The sequence below is a fragment of the Brassica oleracea genome, chromosome C4 (assembly GCF_000695525.1).
Source record: "Brassica oleracea var. oleracea cultivar TO1000 chromosome C4, BOL, whole genome shotgun sequence".
NCBI lineage: Eukaryota > Viridiplantae > Streptophyta > Magnoliopsida > Brassicales > Brassicaceae > Brassica > Brassica oleracea.
Window position 1 is genome coordinate 47,493,822 of NC_027751.1, and position 14,117 is coordinate 47,507,938.

The 14,117-nt window shown below is 34.6% G+C and overlaps 3 protein-coding genes across 4 annotated transcripts in view; 2 read left to right on the forward strand and 1 right to left on the reverse strand.

Moving 5' to 3' along the window:
- Positions 1 to 6,338: 6,338 nt before the first annotated feature.
- Positions 6,339 to 8,333, forward strand: LOC106339678 (cyclin-dependent kinase inhibitor 4-like). Its single transcript, XM_013778530.1, has 3 exons — positions 6,339 to 6,825; positions 7,490 to 7,705; positions 7,815 to 8,333. Exons 1-3 carry the CDS (start codon positions 6,371 to 6,373, stop codon positions 7,882 to 7,884), a joined length of 741 nt encoding a protein of 246 aa, XP_013633984.1. The 5' UTR covers positions 6,339 to 6,370; the 3' UTR covers positions 7,885 to 8,333.
- Positions 8,334 to 8,964: 631 nt separating this feature from the next.
- Positions 8,965 to 10,278, reverse strand: LOC106339604 (cytochrome b5). Its single transcript, XM_013778448.1, has 3 exons — positions 10,133 to 10,278; positions 9,517 to 9,583; positions 8,965 to 9,449 (listed from the first exon to the last, which is right to left on the reverse strand). Exons 1-3 carry the CDS (start codon positions 10,217 to 10,219, stop codon positions 9,199 to 9,201), a joined length of 405 nt encoding a protein of 134 aa, XP_013633902.1. The 5' UTR covers positions 10,220 to 10,278; the 3' UTR covers positions 8,965 to 9,198.
- Positions 10,279 to 11,074: 796 nt separating this feature from the next.
- LOC106341990 (26S proteasome non-ATPase regulatory subunit 1 homolog A-like) overlaps positions 11,075 to 14,117 on the forward strand; it is a 6,305-nt gene continuing 3,262 nt past the window's right edge. Inside the window, exons 1-9 of one of the 2 annotated variants that reach the window (XM_013780757.1) lie at positions 11,075 to 11,351; positions 11,714 to 11,783; positions 11,940 to 12,045; positions 12,208 to 12,316; positions 12,392 to 12,560; positions 12,718 to 13,202; positions 13,313 to 13,448; positions 13,547 to 13,795; positions 13,890 to 14,110. In XM_013780757.1, the coding sequence (XP_013636211.1) occupies positions 11,206 to 11,351; positions 11,714 to 11,783; positions 11,940 to 12,045; positions 12,208 to 12,316; positions 12,392 to 12,560; positions 12,718 to 13,202; positions 13,313 to 13,448; positions 13,547 to 13,795; positions 13,890 to 14,110 (1,691 nt within the window). In that variant the 5' untranslated portion in view covers positions 11,075 to 11,205. The remainder of the gene's footprint in view (positions 11,352 to 11,713; positions 11,784 to 11,939; positions 12,046 to 12,207; positions 12,317 to 12,391; positions 12,561 to 12,717; positions 13,203 to 13,312; positions 13,449 to 13,546; positions 13,796 to 13,889; positions 14,111 to 14,117) is intronic. The other variant, XM_013780756.1, reaches the window with a different exon arrangement.

Below are 14,117 nucleotides of genomic sequence, written 5' to 3' on the forward strand. Positions count from 1 at the left end.
TATATTTTTTTTTAATTTACAGGTCTAATGATGATCAGGCCCGGCCTCGACAGCGTCGTGGTCGTGGTGGTACGGGGAGCCAGTCTCGGGATTCCAGTCAGATTCAGGATTGCGCTTCGCTCCACAGCTCCTACCATACATCTCCCTCTCCATTTCCCGCTTCTGCTCCTCTAGCTCCCCGGATTGAACCCAACTAGTGTTAGTTACAGCAGCAACTTATTTATCACAAGCGAGGAGTATTGTTTTTTTGAGAATCCTAACTTTATCAAATTAATGTCTCAACTGATACCACTAGCTAGTACTTAGATATTCATGCGTGGAATGGTAATGGTATATCACTTGTCTCATGTTTTCAATTTTCTTAAAACGTGATGTGTTATTTTTTTCACTATACATCATATTATTTTTCATATTTTTCCAAAGTAGTATTATGTTAAAAATATAATTAAAAGCCAAAATATGATTTAGTCTAATAATATTAGCTTTTCAGCGTTTTATAAGTATTGTACAAAATATTTATTCAGTTCTGCTATATAATTATTCTACGAAAACGTATTTAATAGTTACACATTGTTGTTTTATTAAAAGTATTATTAAAATCGTAACTATATATATAAAGATTAGTAAAATATTGTTTTATTGTCATATTCAAAGATATTGTAACATTTCATAAATTTAGAAAGTTTTTTAAAAAAAAAACTTTTCGCTTCATAAATTTATATTATCGAGTAAATAATTAAACATTTAGTTTTTGTTTAATTTTTAAAATAAAATATGTAGTTTAAAATTTGTTTTCATTGGTTTAAGGTAGTAAAGATTAATCATTATTAGATAATATGATTTTTGTTATTTTAAAAAAAATCTTTGTAATTTTAAAAGTTAACATCGACAAATATTTAAATATTTAGCATATAGAGGTATAGTATTACAACATTAAATTATATCTATTTAATTTATATTATCTATAAATCTAATGGATCATCTATTGTTTAAATCCAATTATTGATAGTCCAATAAAAATTTCTGGTATGGCCAAAATTTAAATGATAAGATTATAGATTAAATGGAACATGATTTTCTAAGAATAGGTCCATTAGGTCCGTTTTTAAAAATAAATCACACATGAATCAAGATTGTGACTTCTGTTTTAATATATAAGAATAGATCTCGATCCGCGCAACCGCGCGGATTTTTGTTTTCATTTATTTTTATATAAATATTTTGTTTTTTTTTAAGTTAACATCGACAAATATTTAAATATTTAGCATATAGAGGTATGGTATTACAACATTAAATTATATCTATTGAATTTATACTATTTATAAATCCAATGGATCATCTATTGTTGAAATCCAATTATTGATAGCCCAATAAAAATTTCTGGTATGCCTAAAATTTAAATGATAAGATTAAATATTAAATGTAATATGACTTTATAAGAATAGGTCAATTAGATCTATTTTTTTAAATATCACACATGAATCAAGGTTGTGACTTCTGTTTTAATATATAAGATAGATATATTCACTTGTCCATGTTTTCAATAATTTCTCAAAACGCGTTTCTGCTATTTTTACTGTACTTAATTTTTTCACATTTTCAAAATTAATTTCAGTTTCATCAATCCTCCATTTTTGTAAATATGAACTATCTTTTGGGTTTAAGAAATAGGAGAAATGGAGGTGATGATCTGGAAGTCTTGTGGCCGTGGGTTCTTTGGTCGTTATGGAAGTCAAGAAACCTTTTGTTGTTTGAGGGAAGAAGAATTAATCCATCAGCTACTGTGATCAAAGGGAAACAAGACATGGAGGAATGGAGGATGGCATTAGAAGTGGAAAAAAGAGTTGATCAGATTGGAGAGGAGGTAAGGGTTACAAAGAAAAAGAAATGGTATCCTCCTCCACCAGGCTGGCTAATGTGTAACATAGCCTTTGATTGGAGTAAGTCTTTAGGTTATTTGGGAACAGCTTGGGTGGTTAGAAATGGCAGAGGGGTGGTTCTTTTCCATAGTAGAAGCACTACAAGAAAACAGGGGCATACCGAGGGAAAAAATCGTCGGTATGTCGTCGGAATAACGTTATTCCGACGACATACCGACGATTTTTTCCCTCGGTATGCCCCTGTTTTCTTGTAGTGCTTCTACTATGGAAAAGAACCACCCCTCTGCCATTTCTAACCACCCAAGCTGTTCCCAAATAACCTAAAGACTTACTCCAATCAAAGGCTATGTTACACATTAGCCAGCCTGGTGGAGGAGGATACCATTTCTTTTTCTTTGTAACCCTTACCTCCTCTCCAATCTGATCAACTCTTTTTTCCACTTCTAATGCCATCCTCCATTCCTCCATGTCTTGTTTCCCTTTGATCACAGTAGCTGATGGATTTATTCTTCTTCCCTCAAACAACAAAAGGTTTCTTGACTTCCATAACGACCATAGAACCCACGGCCACAAGACTTCCATATCATCACCTCCATTTCTCCTATTTTTCAAACCCAAAAGATAGTTCATATTTACAAAAATGGAGGATTGATGAAACTGAAATTAATTTTGAAAATGTGAAAAAATTAAGTACAGTAAAAATAGCAGAAACGCGTTTTGAGAAATTATTGAAAACATGGACAAGTGAATATATCTATCTTATATATTAAAACAGAAGTCACAACCTTGATTCATGTGTGATATTTAAAAAAATAGATCTAATTGACCTATTCTTATAAAGTCATATTACATTTAATATTTAATCTTATCATTTAAATTTTAGGCATACCAGAAATTTTTATTGGGCTATCAATAATTGGATTTCAACAATAGATGATCCATTGGATTTATAAATAGTATAAATTCAATAGATATAATTTAATGTTGTAATACTATACCTCTATATGCTAAATATTTAAATATTTGTCGATGTTAACTTAAAAAAAAACAAAATATTTATATAAAAATAGATGAAAACAAAAATCCGCGCGGTTGCGCTGATCGAGATCTATTCTTATATATTAAAACAGAAGTCACAATCTTGATTCATGTGTGATTTATTTTTAAAAACGGACCTAATGGACCTATTCTTAGAAAATCATGTTCCATTTAATCTATAATCTTATCATTTAAATTTTGGCCATACCAGAAATTTTTATTGGACTATCAATAATTGGATTTAAACAATAGATGATCCATTAGATTTATAGATAATATAAATTAAATAGATATAATTTAATGTTGTAATACTATACCTCTATATGCTAAATATTTAAATATTTGTCGATGTTAACTTTTAAAATTACAAAGATTTTTTTTAAAATAACAAAAATCATATTATCTAATAATGATTAATCTTTACTACCTTAAACCAATGAAAACAAATTTTAAACTACATATTTTATTTTAAAAATTAAACAAAAACTAAATGTTTAATTATTTACTCGATAATATAAATTTATGAAGCGAAAAGTTTTTTTTTTAAAAAACTTTCTAAATTTATGAAATGTTACAATATCTTTGAATATGACAATAAAACAATATTTTACTAATCTTTATATATATAGTTACGATTTTAATAATACTTTTAATAAAACAACAATGTGTAACTATTAAATACGTTTTCGTAGAATAATTATATAGCAGAACTGAATAAATATTTTGTACAATACTTATAAAACGCTGAAAAGCTAATATTATTAGACTAAATCATATTTTGGCTTTTAATTATATTTTTAACATAATACTACTTTGGAAAAATATGAAAAATAATATGATGTATAGTGAAAAAAATAACACATCACGTTTTAAGAAAATTGAAAACATGAGACAAGTGATATACCATTACCATTCCACGCATGAATATCTAAGTACTAGCTAGTGGTATCAGTTGAGACATTAATTTGATAAAGTTAGGATTCTCAAAAAAACAATACTCCTCGCTTGTGATAAATAAGTTGCTGCTGTAACTAACACTAGTTGGGTTCAATCCGCAGAAATTACTATTTACAATATTTGGATTCCGATTTTTTGTACCAAAAAGCAAAAACAAAACTCCTCGCCTCCCTTGTAAACATTACAATACGGCATAAATCTATGTTTACATCATAGCTGTCAATAGTAATACAATACGGCATAAATCTAGTGGAAACAAGTTCCACTCTTGCGTTTTTCACCCTAGCTATCCCAATCTCTTGGTCATTGGTGGCTACCAGGTATTAGCTTAAAGCGAATCTGTGTTACCAGGCTCTAATGTTGCTTGATGTGATGAATTTGTGTAAGTTGCTTTTAACTTTTGGTAAATGACACTGTTGCAGTCACTGGAGCTGTGGAATACAAAGGAGAACAAATGTATGACAATACCAGCTCATGAGTGTGTGATCTCTGCCTTAGCTCAGTCACCTTCGACGGGAATGATGGCGTCTGCAAGTCATGACAAATCCGTCAAGATTTGGAAGTAGAAAATCTGACAAGAAAGAAATGTAAAAAAGAAAAGCAGAGCTCAGGACTATTTTTGAGTCTAATTCTTTGTTTAATGTTCACATCAATAAGTTGTTTAATTGGTTTGTTTGCATAAAAAAAGCAAAGAGACTTCTGATAATTACAATATTTGTTGTATGATCCTACTCTCTTTGGGAGGGGTTTGTCTTTGTTTTCTTCTTGTTGTGATCTAGCGTTTAAAGTGATACAGAGAGATGTAAGTGTCTTATAATCAATCAACTAAACCCTTTTTGTTCTAAGGCCTCTATACAAAAACAATTTGTCAGTTGGTTTTGGATGATCAATACAAAAATGTAAACATTCACATTGATGAACACAAAAATGTAAACATATAACTATAACTAAGGATGATGGGCTCAGAAGCCACAATTTTACAAGCTTAAAATTGGACTCCTTCCACTTGAAAGTGGGGTCGACGAAAGGAAATTAAAGGACAAATTTAAATCTTTTTGAACGTGTCTAAATATTTTGTGTACGTTTTTTTACATCCTATAGGGATCTGAACCGTGACGTTTTATCATCAGATATTTTTAAATGTAAATATTACTGTAAAAGGTATACGCACATGGGAAACATAGAAAAAAATATATGATATTTTGTGTTTACAAGTCACACAACACATCTAGTGACAGCATAAATACGTTTTCATAGAATAATTATATAGCAGAACTGAATAAATATTTTGTACAATACTTATAAAACGCTGAAAAGCTAATATTATTAGACTAAATCATATTTTGGCTTTTTAATTATATTTTTAACAAAATACTACTTTTGAAAAATAATATGATGTATAGTGAAAAAATAACACATCACGTTTTAAGAAAATTGAAAACATGAACAAGTGATATACCATTACCATTACACGCATGAATAGCTAAGTACTAGCTAGTGGTAGCAGTTGAGACATTAATTTGATAAAAGTTAGGATTCTAAAAAAAAAAAACAATACTCCTCGCCTCCCTTGTAAACATTACAAGACCGCATAAATCTATGTTTACATCATAGCTGTCAATAGTATAAACATATGTCACTAAATCCTTTTTATCTTACTCCTATATACATTCTCAAATGTCTAACCCAATTCCATCAAACAACAACTTAGACACTAGTCCTAATTCTAAAATCTTGTCTATATGCTCTCATTACTTGGTAAGTTGGTAGTTTCATAACGCTCAATTTTGTATCCTCGTGCTTCCAAGAAAAAGTAATTAATTACTCTGAAGTTCATTCGAACCTAGGTCACTAGTACTAGTCTCTAGAAGTTGACATTCCGAAACAAGTTCGATCTCTCCTTAAACGAGAACAAAAGCTTTTCCTTGTGCTATATACGCAATACAGTAAAAAACAAGTACAATAAAAATAAAAATAAAAATAAAGAATTAACTTACGAACTGATAATATATCATAAACTTATGTGACAACTTTCCTAACGCTGGACATCTATTTGAAGCAAAACATTATTTAAAGTGAGAATTGCAACTCAAAGTTTTATTTTACCAGAAAAAAAAAACGGTCATTATTAAAAGAACAATATACGTCATCTTTTCCGTTTATAAGTATCGAAATTATTACACTCGAGTTTTCAATATATAAAATAAAGTAAATAAAAAATAGTAAAGTACAGTGTAGTAGTGAAGAAGAAGCAGCCACCTGAAAAATAAAATAAAAAAAAAAAAAAAAAAAAAATCTTTTTTTTTGGTGCTACCTTCAGGGTTTCTGGGCTGAGAAGAGAGAGAGCAAGTGGAGAAACAGAGTAACAAGAAGGAGACAAAAAAAAAAAAAAAAAAAAAAAAAAAAAAAAAGAGACAGGAGAGTGGACCCCACACAGCACCATCTTCAAATCTTCGATCCTTTTCTCTCTCTCTCTCTCTCTCTCTGAGCTTTCCATGAAAAGCGTCGGGAAAATGGGGAAATACATAAAGAAGAGCAAACTCGACGGAGAATCTCTACCTCTAATGGACGTCTCTCCTTCTCCCCTCGGTGTCCTCACTCGAGCCAAATCCCTAGCTCTCCAGCGCCGCCTTCAAAAACCCTCGCCTTCCTCCTCCTCGCCGTCGAAACAGAAGACGACTACGGATTGCGTCGGCGGCGGCGGTGGGTCGTATCTTCAGCTAAGGAGCCGTCGGCTCCAGAAGAAGCCGCCGATTGTAGTGATTCGTCGGAGAAAGAAGCAGCGGAGGGTCCGGAACCCTAACCCTAGCCCTCAAAATCAGGATTCGGGTCGTGGGTCTGGCGGTGGTGACGGGTCTAGGTCCGATTCGGTTGGTGAGAGTGGTGTGTGTGGTAAAGCGAAGGACTTTAACGGTGAAATCAACGTGGCTGAGCTTCAAGGCAGTGAAAGGTATCATCTTTTTTATTCTTTAACTTGTTTTCTCAATTTTTTATACTTTAAAAAGTTTTCAAATTTAACAATTTATTTTTGAATTTAATGTTTTTTTTTCTTTACCTTGTGTATGATATGATGCCATCTCTTCTTTGTACTGATACACCAGTCTCTTCTTTCTGTTTCCGGGAAAGTTTTGTGTATATTAATCAAGAATTATTATTTTTTACTTCTTCTCTTCTTCATTTACTTATGCATCTAAGAAGGGGATAGTGGACAATTGGTTTCTCTTTGATGTATTTGTGTATGAGATAACTCCTATCACCTTCGTTACTTGTGGGATTATGCAAAGTGTTCTTATTTATGGTTGTAGAAATGCTTGGATACTATGTTCTCTCGCTGTTTGATAGTTTTTAATGTTTTAAGGGTCAGTTGAAAGTTTAGATCTTGTTTGATTTACATTGAAACATTACTTTTTTTTTTTTTTTAACTCTGCAATGGGATCAACAAGACGTTACTCATTATCGTTTTTTGTTTTGAGTAGAGCGAGACTGGGTTAGCTTTAGTAGTAATAACTATAGGCAGTAAAGTTTGTTGGCTTTTAGTACTAATTAAGGAAACATAGTTAATTGCTTTGATCTCTGAGAGTATTGTATGAAAGTAACATATTACTTGCTCTCAGTTTCAACAGGACCACAAGGGAATCCACGCCATGCAGTTTGATGAGAAAACCGGAAAGCCCGGGATCATCCACTAAGCTTAACAATGGTGTAAGTGACAACAGCAACGAGAGAGAAGAGAGTTTGTCAGGCAGCCGTGGTCACCTACCAACCACACCTGAAATGGACGAGTTCTTCTCCGGTGCTGAAGAAGAGCAACAAAAGATATTCATTGACAAGTATGAGTTGCTCTCTTCTCTAGTAACTAAACCCTTTTGGTTATAAGTTTCACAATTTTGATCTGCTCTGTTCTGCCGTGTACCTAAACTCTTTTTTTTTTTTGTTCAGGTACAACTTTGATCCTGTGAACGAACAACCACTACCAGGACGGTTTGAATGGAAGAAGGTAGATGATTAGAGACAACAAAACCAAAGGGTGGGGTGGTGTTAATAGTTAACAACGCTATATTAACATTTTCCTGCTAATTATCGGTTTGATCTTTTATTTCCATCATCCGTTTCTTAACTTTCTCAACATGTAAAGAACTTAGGATAAAAAAACGCATGTAGCGTTTTTAAATTGGTGTCTGTAACAACATAAGGCTGAAAAGGGTTTGTGTAACACAGAACTGATACCAATCCTTTTCAGGTCTAAACAGATCACCTTAGTAGTAGTAGTAGTAGTAGTAGTAGTACTAAACCATAAGTGGAGGTTAACCCAAAGTCTGTTGGCGTTTAGGGGTTTAGAGTTGTTTCGGTTAATGGTTTATTGAAGTCTTTTCATAACTCTTTGTCTTGTATCCATTTGTGGTGTATACATGTACTGATCTGAAAACTCGTTTCAATAAAGACTTATCCTTCTCTGTCTTCTTCTTCTCTTACTTCCATCTTGAGTTCTTGTTCTTATCTTCATCATCATTATGGTCCATGTGTTGTGTTCTTCAGACATATAACATCACAGTGACAGGTAAGAAACATGCAAATATATATATATATGCCAATATTATATACTGATAATAGAGAGACAGAGAAGCTGTTCGTTATGGATATGAATAGTTCTCATAGTGGTCTTTGTTTTGTCTCTTTTCTCACTAAAATCAAAAGTGCTAGAAAGATTCTCTATTTCTTTCACTCTGGTGTTGTGTCCATTGTACTTTCCACTTAGTCATTTGTGCCCACTATTTTTTTTTATCGTAATATGTACGTTCGTGCCCACTACACATCATTCGTCTTTTGATCTATCATCGAAACATCGTCACAAAACTCTTTTTTGTGATTTGCATTGATTTGAGTCTCGACACGACGTCGTTGAAACCGTAGCCAAACCTACCACAGAAACCAATCTAGATGTGTTTTAAATGAAATTTATTGCTGTCGAAGTTTAACAGGTATCAAACTTGGTGTCTTGGTTAGTTTCTCCTCTATAGATTCATCTTTTGGTAATGCGAGATAAGAAAGTTTTATTATCTTCAAATTTTGTCACTCAAAAGTCGTAAACTTTGCTTTCACAATATGAATTATATTAGATCAATATCAGCTGCATTTCTGCAAGACTGCTGTTTAAATGCAACTTCAACACAACACGTAAGAAACAAATGCAAAACACCTTCACACAACAACATATGAGAACAGAGAGACAGGAACAAAGGGAGAGACTTCGTGATTTGTCATGTCAAAAGACTTAAATCTCTCTCTCTATGAATATATATAGAAGATATGAAAAAGAAGACTACTATTCTGACTTGGTGTAGATACGAATCCCAACTGCCAAACCGAGAATGGCGATGGGTACGAGGAACTGGAGGATCTTGATAATGAACTCAGAGGTCTTGTCTTGGTTGTAGTGAGGCTGTTTAGGAGGTGTGTACTTGGTCTTCTTTGGGATTGTTGTGGGATCAATCTCGCCAACGTAGTATTGTTCCATCATCTCTCTCGCGCTCTCGCTATGCCCCACGTCCTCAAAATCATCCGTTGCATCCTTACCTTTAAAAGGAGAAGAATCAATATCAAAATGCTATGAGCTTGGAGATAGTTGTGTGTTTATACAGACCTGTTGAAGACAAGAGGACTTCATCTCCACCTGGATGGTCTTCAAGGAACTTGGTTACATTGTACACCTGCGATGTTTGCACACGTTTGAACTACGATATGAGAAAAGGAGATGAAAACCAGTTATCTAATTTTCTTGAAAGTTTTCTTGTCAAATCAAGAAGTTTAAAACACGAGAAGGCCAAATCACCATACTTATCATTCTAATGCAAGAGACTATGGAGCTATATAGAGGAAAGTTCACAAGGTTCTGTCTCCCTTAAAACTAAAACAAGATCAAAAGTGTTTGGCTATGTGTTTGTGTGCACATAACTAGAATGAGCAAACAGTAACAACTTGAAACAAAAGTGTTTGGCTATGTGTTTGTGTGCACATAACTAGATCAGGTAAATAGTTTAAAGAAGCTGAATCCTAAGTATCTATTTGGTTATTACAACGTTTTCCACTTTGCACATCTAAAGATTTCATCCAAATAAGCATAAACATATTTCAAACTCAGAAATTCTGAGACTTCAGAAGCTTAGTCTCTTGCAATCACCAAAACCACAAACAAAGGGTGTTTCAAGCATGAGATCTTTAGTTAAAGAGCTGAGAAAAAGGAGAAAGAAGAAAGAAACCTTTGCATTGATGACGATCCAGCAGTCATGAGCGTGATTGTGCTCCGAAACTTCTGAAAGAGTGAAGATCTTCGCTTCCTCCCCCATTCTTTTTGCTTCTTCACTAACAATAATAATCCCCACCAAAACCTGACACTGAGATTTAAAGCTACAAACTTTATATGAAACCGAGAGGAAAGAGTTGTTGAGAGATGGGACCATTTAAGACATCTGGTTTAGTTTGGTTCGGTTTGTAAGAGAATAGAAACCGGTCTAGTTAAATTGGATTGTCAATTTGTCCTCAAAGTAAAAATACCCTGTCACTAAATAGCATCTCCAGTACTTTTTTATATTTGAATCTAAAAATTATTTTTAGATGTTATTTTCTATAAATTACATGTATTTTTTTTTTAAAAATAAAAATTGTTACTTTGTAATATTTTCAATATTATAAATTAAAAATAGAGAACTGTTATTCCAAGTTCATACATTAAAATAAAATTTATTTAATTTTAGGTTTTTATATTTTCAAGAAAAAACAAAATACTTTCTATGTATATTAAGTTAATTAGGCCTAGTTTAATTGTTACTATACTATTTTGACATTTAGGTGTTTAACCTATGTTGAACCGATTGGTTAATTGGTTTGGTACAGTTGCTATTCCCGGTTCGGTGGGTGGGGTAGGTGGGAATTGCAAATGTTGCGGTTGTGCTCCAGTTTCGCCGTCTTCAATTCAAGATCGGTAGGTGAAATGATGTGCAATTTGGCAAATTATTTTAAATAAAACTTGGACAAACCAATCAATTTAGAAAAAGTATTAGACGCATTTCGTAAATATTAAACTATAAGGGATCTAAAACATAAATTTTAAAGTATAAATGACCAAAAGTCTAATTAACTTAAACTTTCGGGAAAGTTTCCTAATTATCTGACTTGTTGGGTAAGTCGAAAATATTCGATTAAGTCCCTTTTCTCTTCTCCAACTCAAACACTTCGGATCCAGCTGAGATTCAAGACGAGTCCTCTCTTGTTCGTCGTCGGATTTGCTTTCTCTTTTTAGGGTTTTTCGATTTCGATTAGTGTTCTTTCATCAATGGCCGCCGTTATGGTTAGTTCAGCGGGAGGGTTACTGGCAATGCTCAACGAGCCTCAGCCTTCGTTGAAGCATCATGCGCTCTCGCATCTCAACAACTTGGTTGATCGGTTCTGGCCCGAGATCTCCACTAGCGTTCCAATCATGTAACTTTTCTTGATTTGAGAATTAGGGTTTTTTGTTTCCCACTTGATCTGTTTTTGATTTCTGGAGAATTCGAGAGAAAGGTTGTGGATTTGGATTAGTTGAGCTAGATTTGTGAATGGGTCTTCTCCATTTGGGTGGTATTAAGTTCTAATTTATGCAGATTTAATGGTGAGGTTAAGGTAAAGATAGTGTTTTTATTTGATATGATTAGCTTTAGCAAGGTTCTGTAGTGATTATTTTGTAATTGAGTTCTAAATTATTGTGCTGGCACAGGGATTAGTTATTTTTGAGACTATTAGTTGTTAGATCTCTACTGTGATTTTTTTTACACCGCTTGACTAATGGGAGTTTCTGTGTGCAGTGAGAGTTTATATGAAGATGAAGAGTTCGATATGCATCAAAGACAGCTTGCTGCTTTGCTGGTGTCTAAGGTAGGATCTAGCGTTTGCTAATCTATGTGGTGTCTGGTTACCGATGATATTTTGTGTATATATGTTAGTGGGGAAATGTGTAATTGTTACACTGAGCGCATGATGGTTGTTTCCCTTCGATAATTTTCTCTTGTTGATGATTGAATCTTGTCTCAGGTTTTCTACTACTTGGGCGAGCTTAATGATTCGTTGTCCTATGCCCTTGGAGCGGGACCCCAGTTTGATGTTTCAGAAGATACTGATTATTTTCATACGCTTCTAGGTGAGGATTGAGAATCTTGTTTCTGTGTTTACTCTTTTTCTTTGTGGTTCTCTGACTATAGTCTCTAGCTAGGGTACTGTTGACTGCAATATGTATGTAAGACAAGAACATGTCAAAGTTGGATTAATGTTTGCTCACCCAGTGCTTCTGTTATGTTTTCAGCCAAAGCTATAGATGAATATGCCAGTCTCAGATTAAAGGCAGTCGAGTCAAATGATATGGTGGACATTGATCCCAGGCTGGAGGCCATTGTTGAAAGAATGCTTCAAAAGTATGTATGCCGACAAATGTATAACTCTAGTCATTTTAGTGCCTTAATTATTCTAACGTAATTTTTCTTCTGCAGATGCATCACTGATGGGAAGTATCAACAGGCCATGGGCATTGCGATAGAATGCCGGAGATTGGATAAGTTGGAGGAAGCTATCGTAAAGAGCGATAACGTTCAGGGGACTTTAGCATATTGCATCAATGTTTCTCATTCCTTTGTTAACCGCAGAGAGTATAGACATGAGGTAACACTAACGGTTTCAGACTTTGATTGAATGCTGATACTATTGATTGAGTAGAAGTGTAGAACAGTGTGGTTCCGCACTCATGTTTATTTTTGTCTAGCGTGTTTTAGTTTAGTCGTATTTAGAAAGGTGATGACATCCTTGTCTATTCTTTCAGGTGCTTACTTTACTTGTTAAAGTCTACCAGCAGCTGCCTTCTCCTGATTATTTGAGCATTTGTCAATGCCTCATGTTTTTGGATGAACCACAAGGTGTTGCAAGCATATTGGAGAAGCTTCTTCGCTCAGAGAGCAAGGACGATGCTTTATTGGCGTTGCAAATTGCATTTGATCTTGTAGAGAACGAGCACCAGGCCTTTCTCTTGAGTGTTAGAGATCGCCTCCCTGCTCCCAAAACACGCATTGTAGAAACAGTTCAGACCGTTGAAATCACTGATGCTCCAAATGAGAATCCCTCGGGGGATGTTCAGATGGCGGATGGAGCCCCAGCTCCAACTCCAGCTCCAGCTCCAGCTCCAACCGTTGTGCACGAGACCGATCCAGTTGACGCTACATATGCTGAAAGGCTAACCAAGATTAAGGGAATTTTATCCGGGGAGACATCTATTCAGCTGACTCTTCAGTTTCTTTACAGCCACAACAAGTAAGTTACTGTTGAAGTTTGGATATCTTAAAACGAGATACTTTTTCTTCTAAAGTCGTTTATCTCAGGAACTAATCATATGCTTCATTGATAAAATTGTCTTCCTGTAGGTCGGACTTGCTGATACTGAAGACAATCAAACAGTCTGTTGAGATGCGGAACAGCGTTTGCCACAGTGCTACAATATATGCTAATGCCATCATGCATGCTGGAACTACAGTGGACACTTTTCTTAGAGAAAATTTGGTAAATTTTGACTCCCACTATAATATTGTCTTATATTCGAGGTTGACTGTGTGGGTTTAATGTTTTTAACTATCTCCTCATTCTATATTCATTGACAGGATTGGCTAAGCAGGGCCACCAATTGGGCTAAATTTAGTGCTACGGCGGGATTAGGTGTTATTCACAGAGGTCACCTGCAACAGGGTAGGTCATTGATGGCTCCATACTTGCCTCAGGGAGGAGCAGGTGGTGGTGGAAGTCCTTATTCGGAAGGAGGAGCTTTGTACGCCCTCGGCCTCATTCATGCGAACCATGGGGAGGGCATCAAACAGTTTCTTCGTGACAGCTTACGCAGTACCAATGTTGAGGTGATTATTTGATATCTTACTTGATATAGTCTCTCACAGTTCTCTGTCAGTCTCTTTGCTTAGCGAGAATATGTATTCCGCGATGTGGATGCAGGTCATTCAACATGGTGCTTGCTTAGGTCTTGGGTTGTCAGCACTTGGGACAGCTGATGAAGAGATATATGATGACGTCAAAAGCGTGCTTTATACTGACAGTGCGGTTGCTGGTGAAGCTGCTGGCATCAGCATGGGTTTATTGTTGGTTGGAACTGCGACTGAGAAGGCAAGTGAGATGCTCGCTTATGCTCATGAGACACAGCATGAGAAGATAATAAGGTAATGT

Coding starts and splice junctions, on each gene's coding strand:
- LOC106339678 (XM_013778530.1), top strand. CDS start 6,371: ATGAAAAGCGTCGGGAAAATGGGGAAATACATAAAGAAGAGCAAACTC. Junction 6,826..7,489: donor GAGCTTCAAGGCAGTGAAAG/GTATCATCTTTT, acceptor ACTTGCTCTCAG/TTTCAACAGGACCACAAGGG. Junction 7,706..7,814: donor CAAAAGATATTCATTGACAA/GTATGAGTTGCT, acceptor TTTTTTGTTCAG/GTACAACTTTGATCCTGTGA.
- LOC106339604 (XM_013778448.1), bottom strand. CDS start 10,219: ATGGGGGAGGAAGCGAAGATCTTCACTCTTTCAGAAGTTTCGGAGCAC. Junction 9,584..10,132: donor GGATCGTCATCAATGCAAAG/GTTTCTTTCTTC, acceptor CAAACATCGCAG/GTGTACAATGTAACCAAGTT. Junction 9,450..9,516: donor AGTCCTCTTGTCTTCAACAG/GTCTGTATAAAC, acceptor CTCCTTTTAAAG/GTAAGGATGCAACGGATGAT.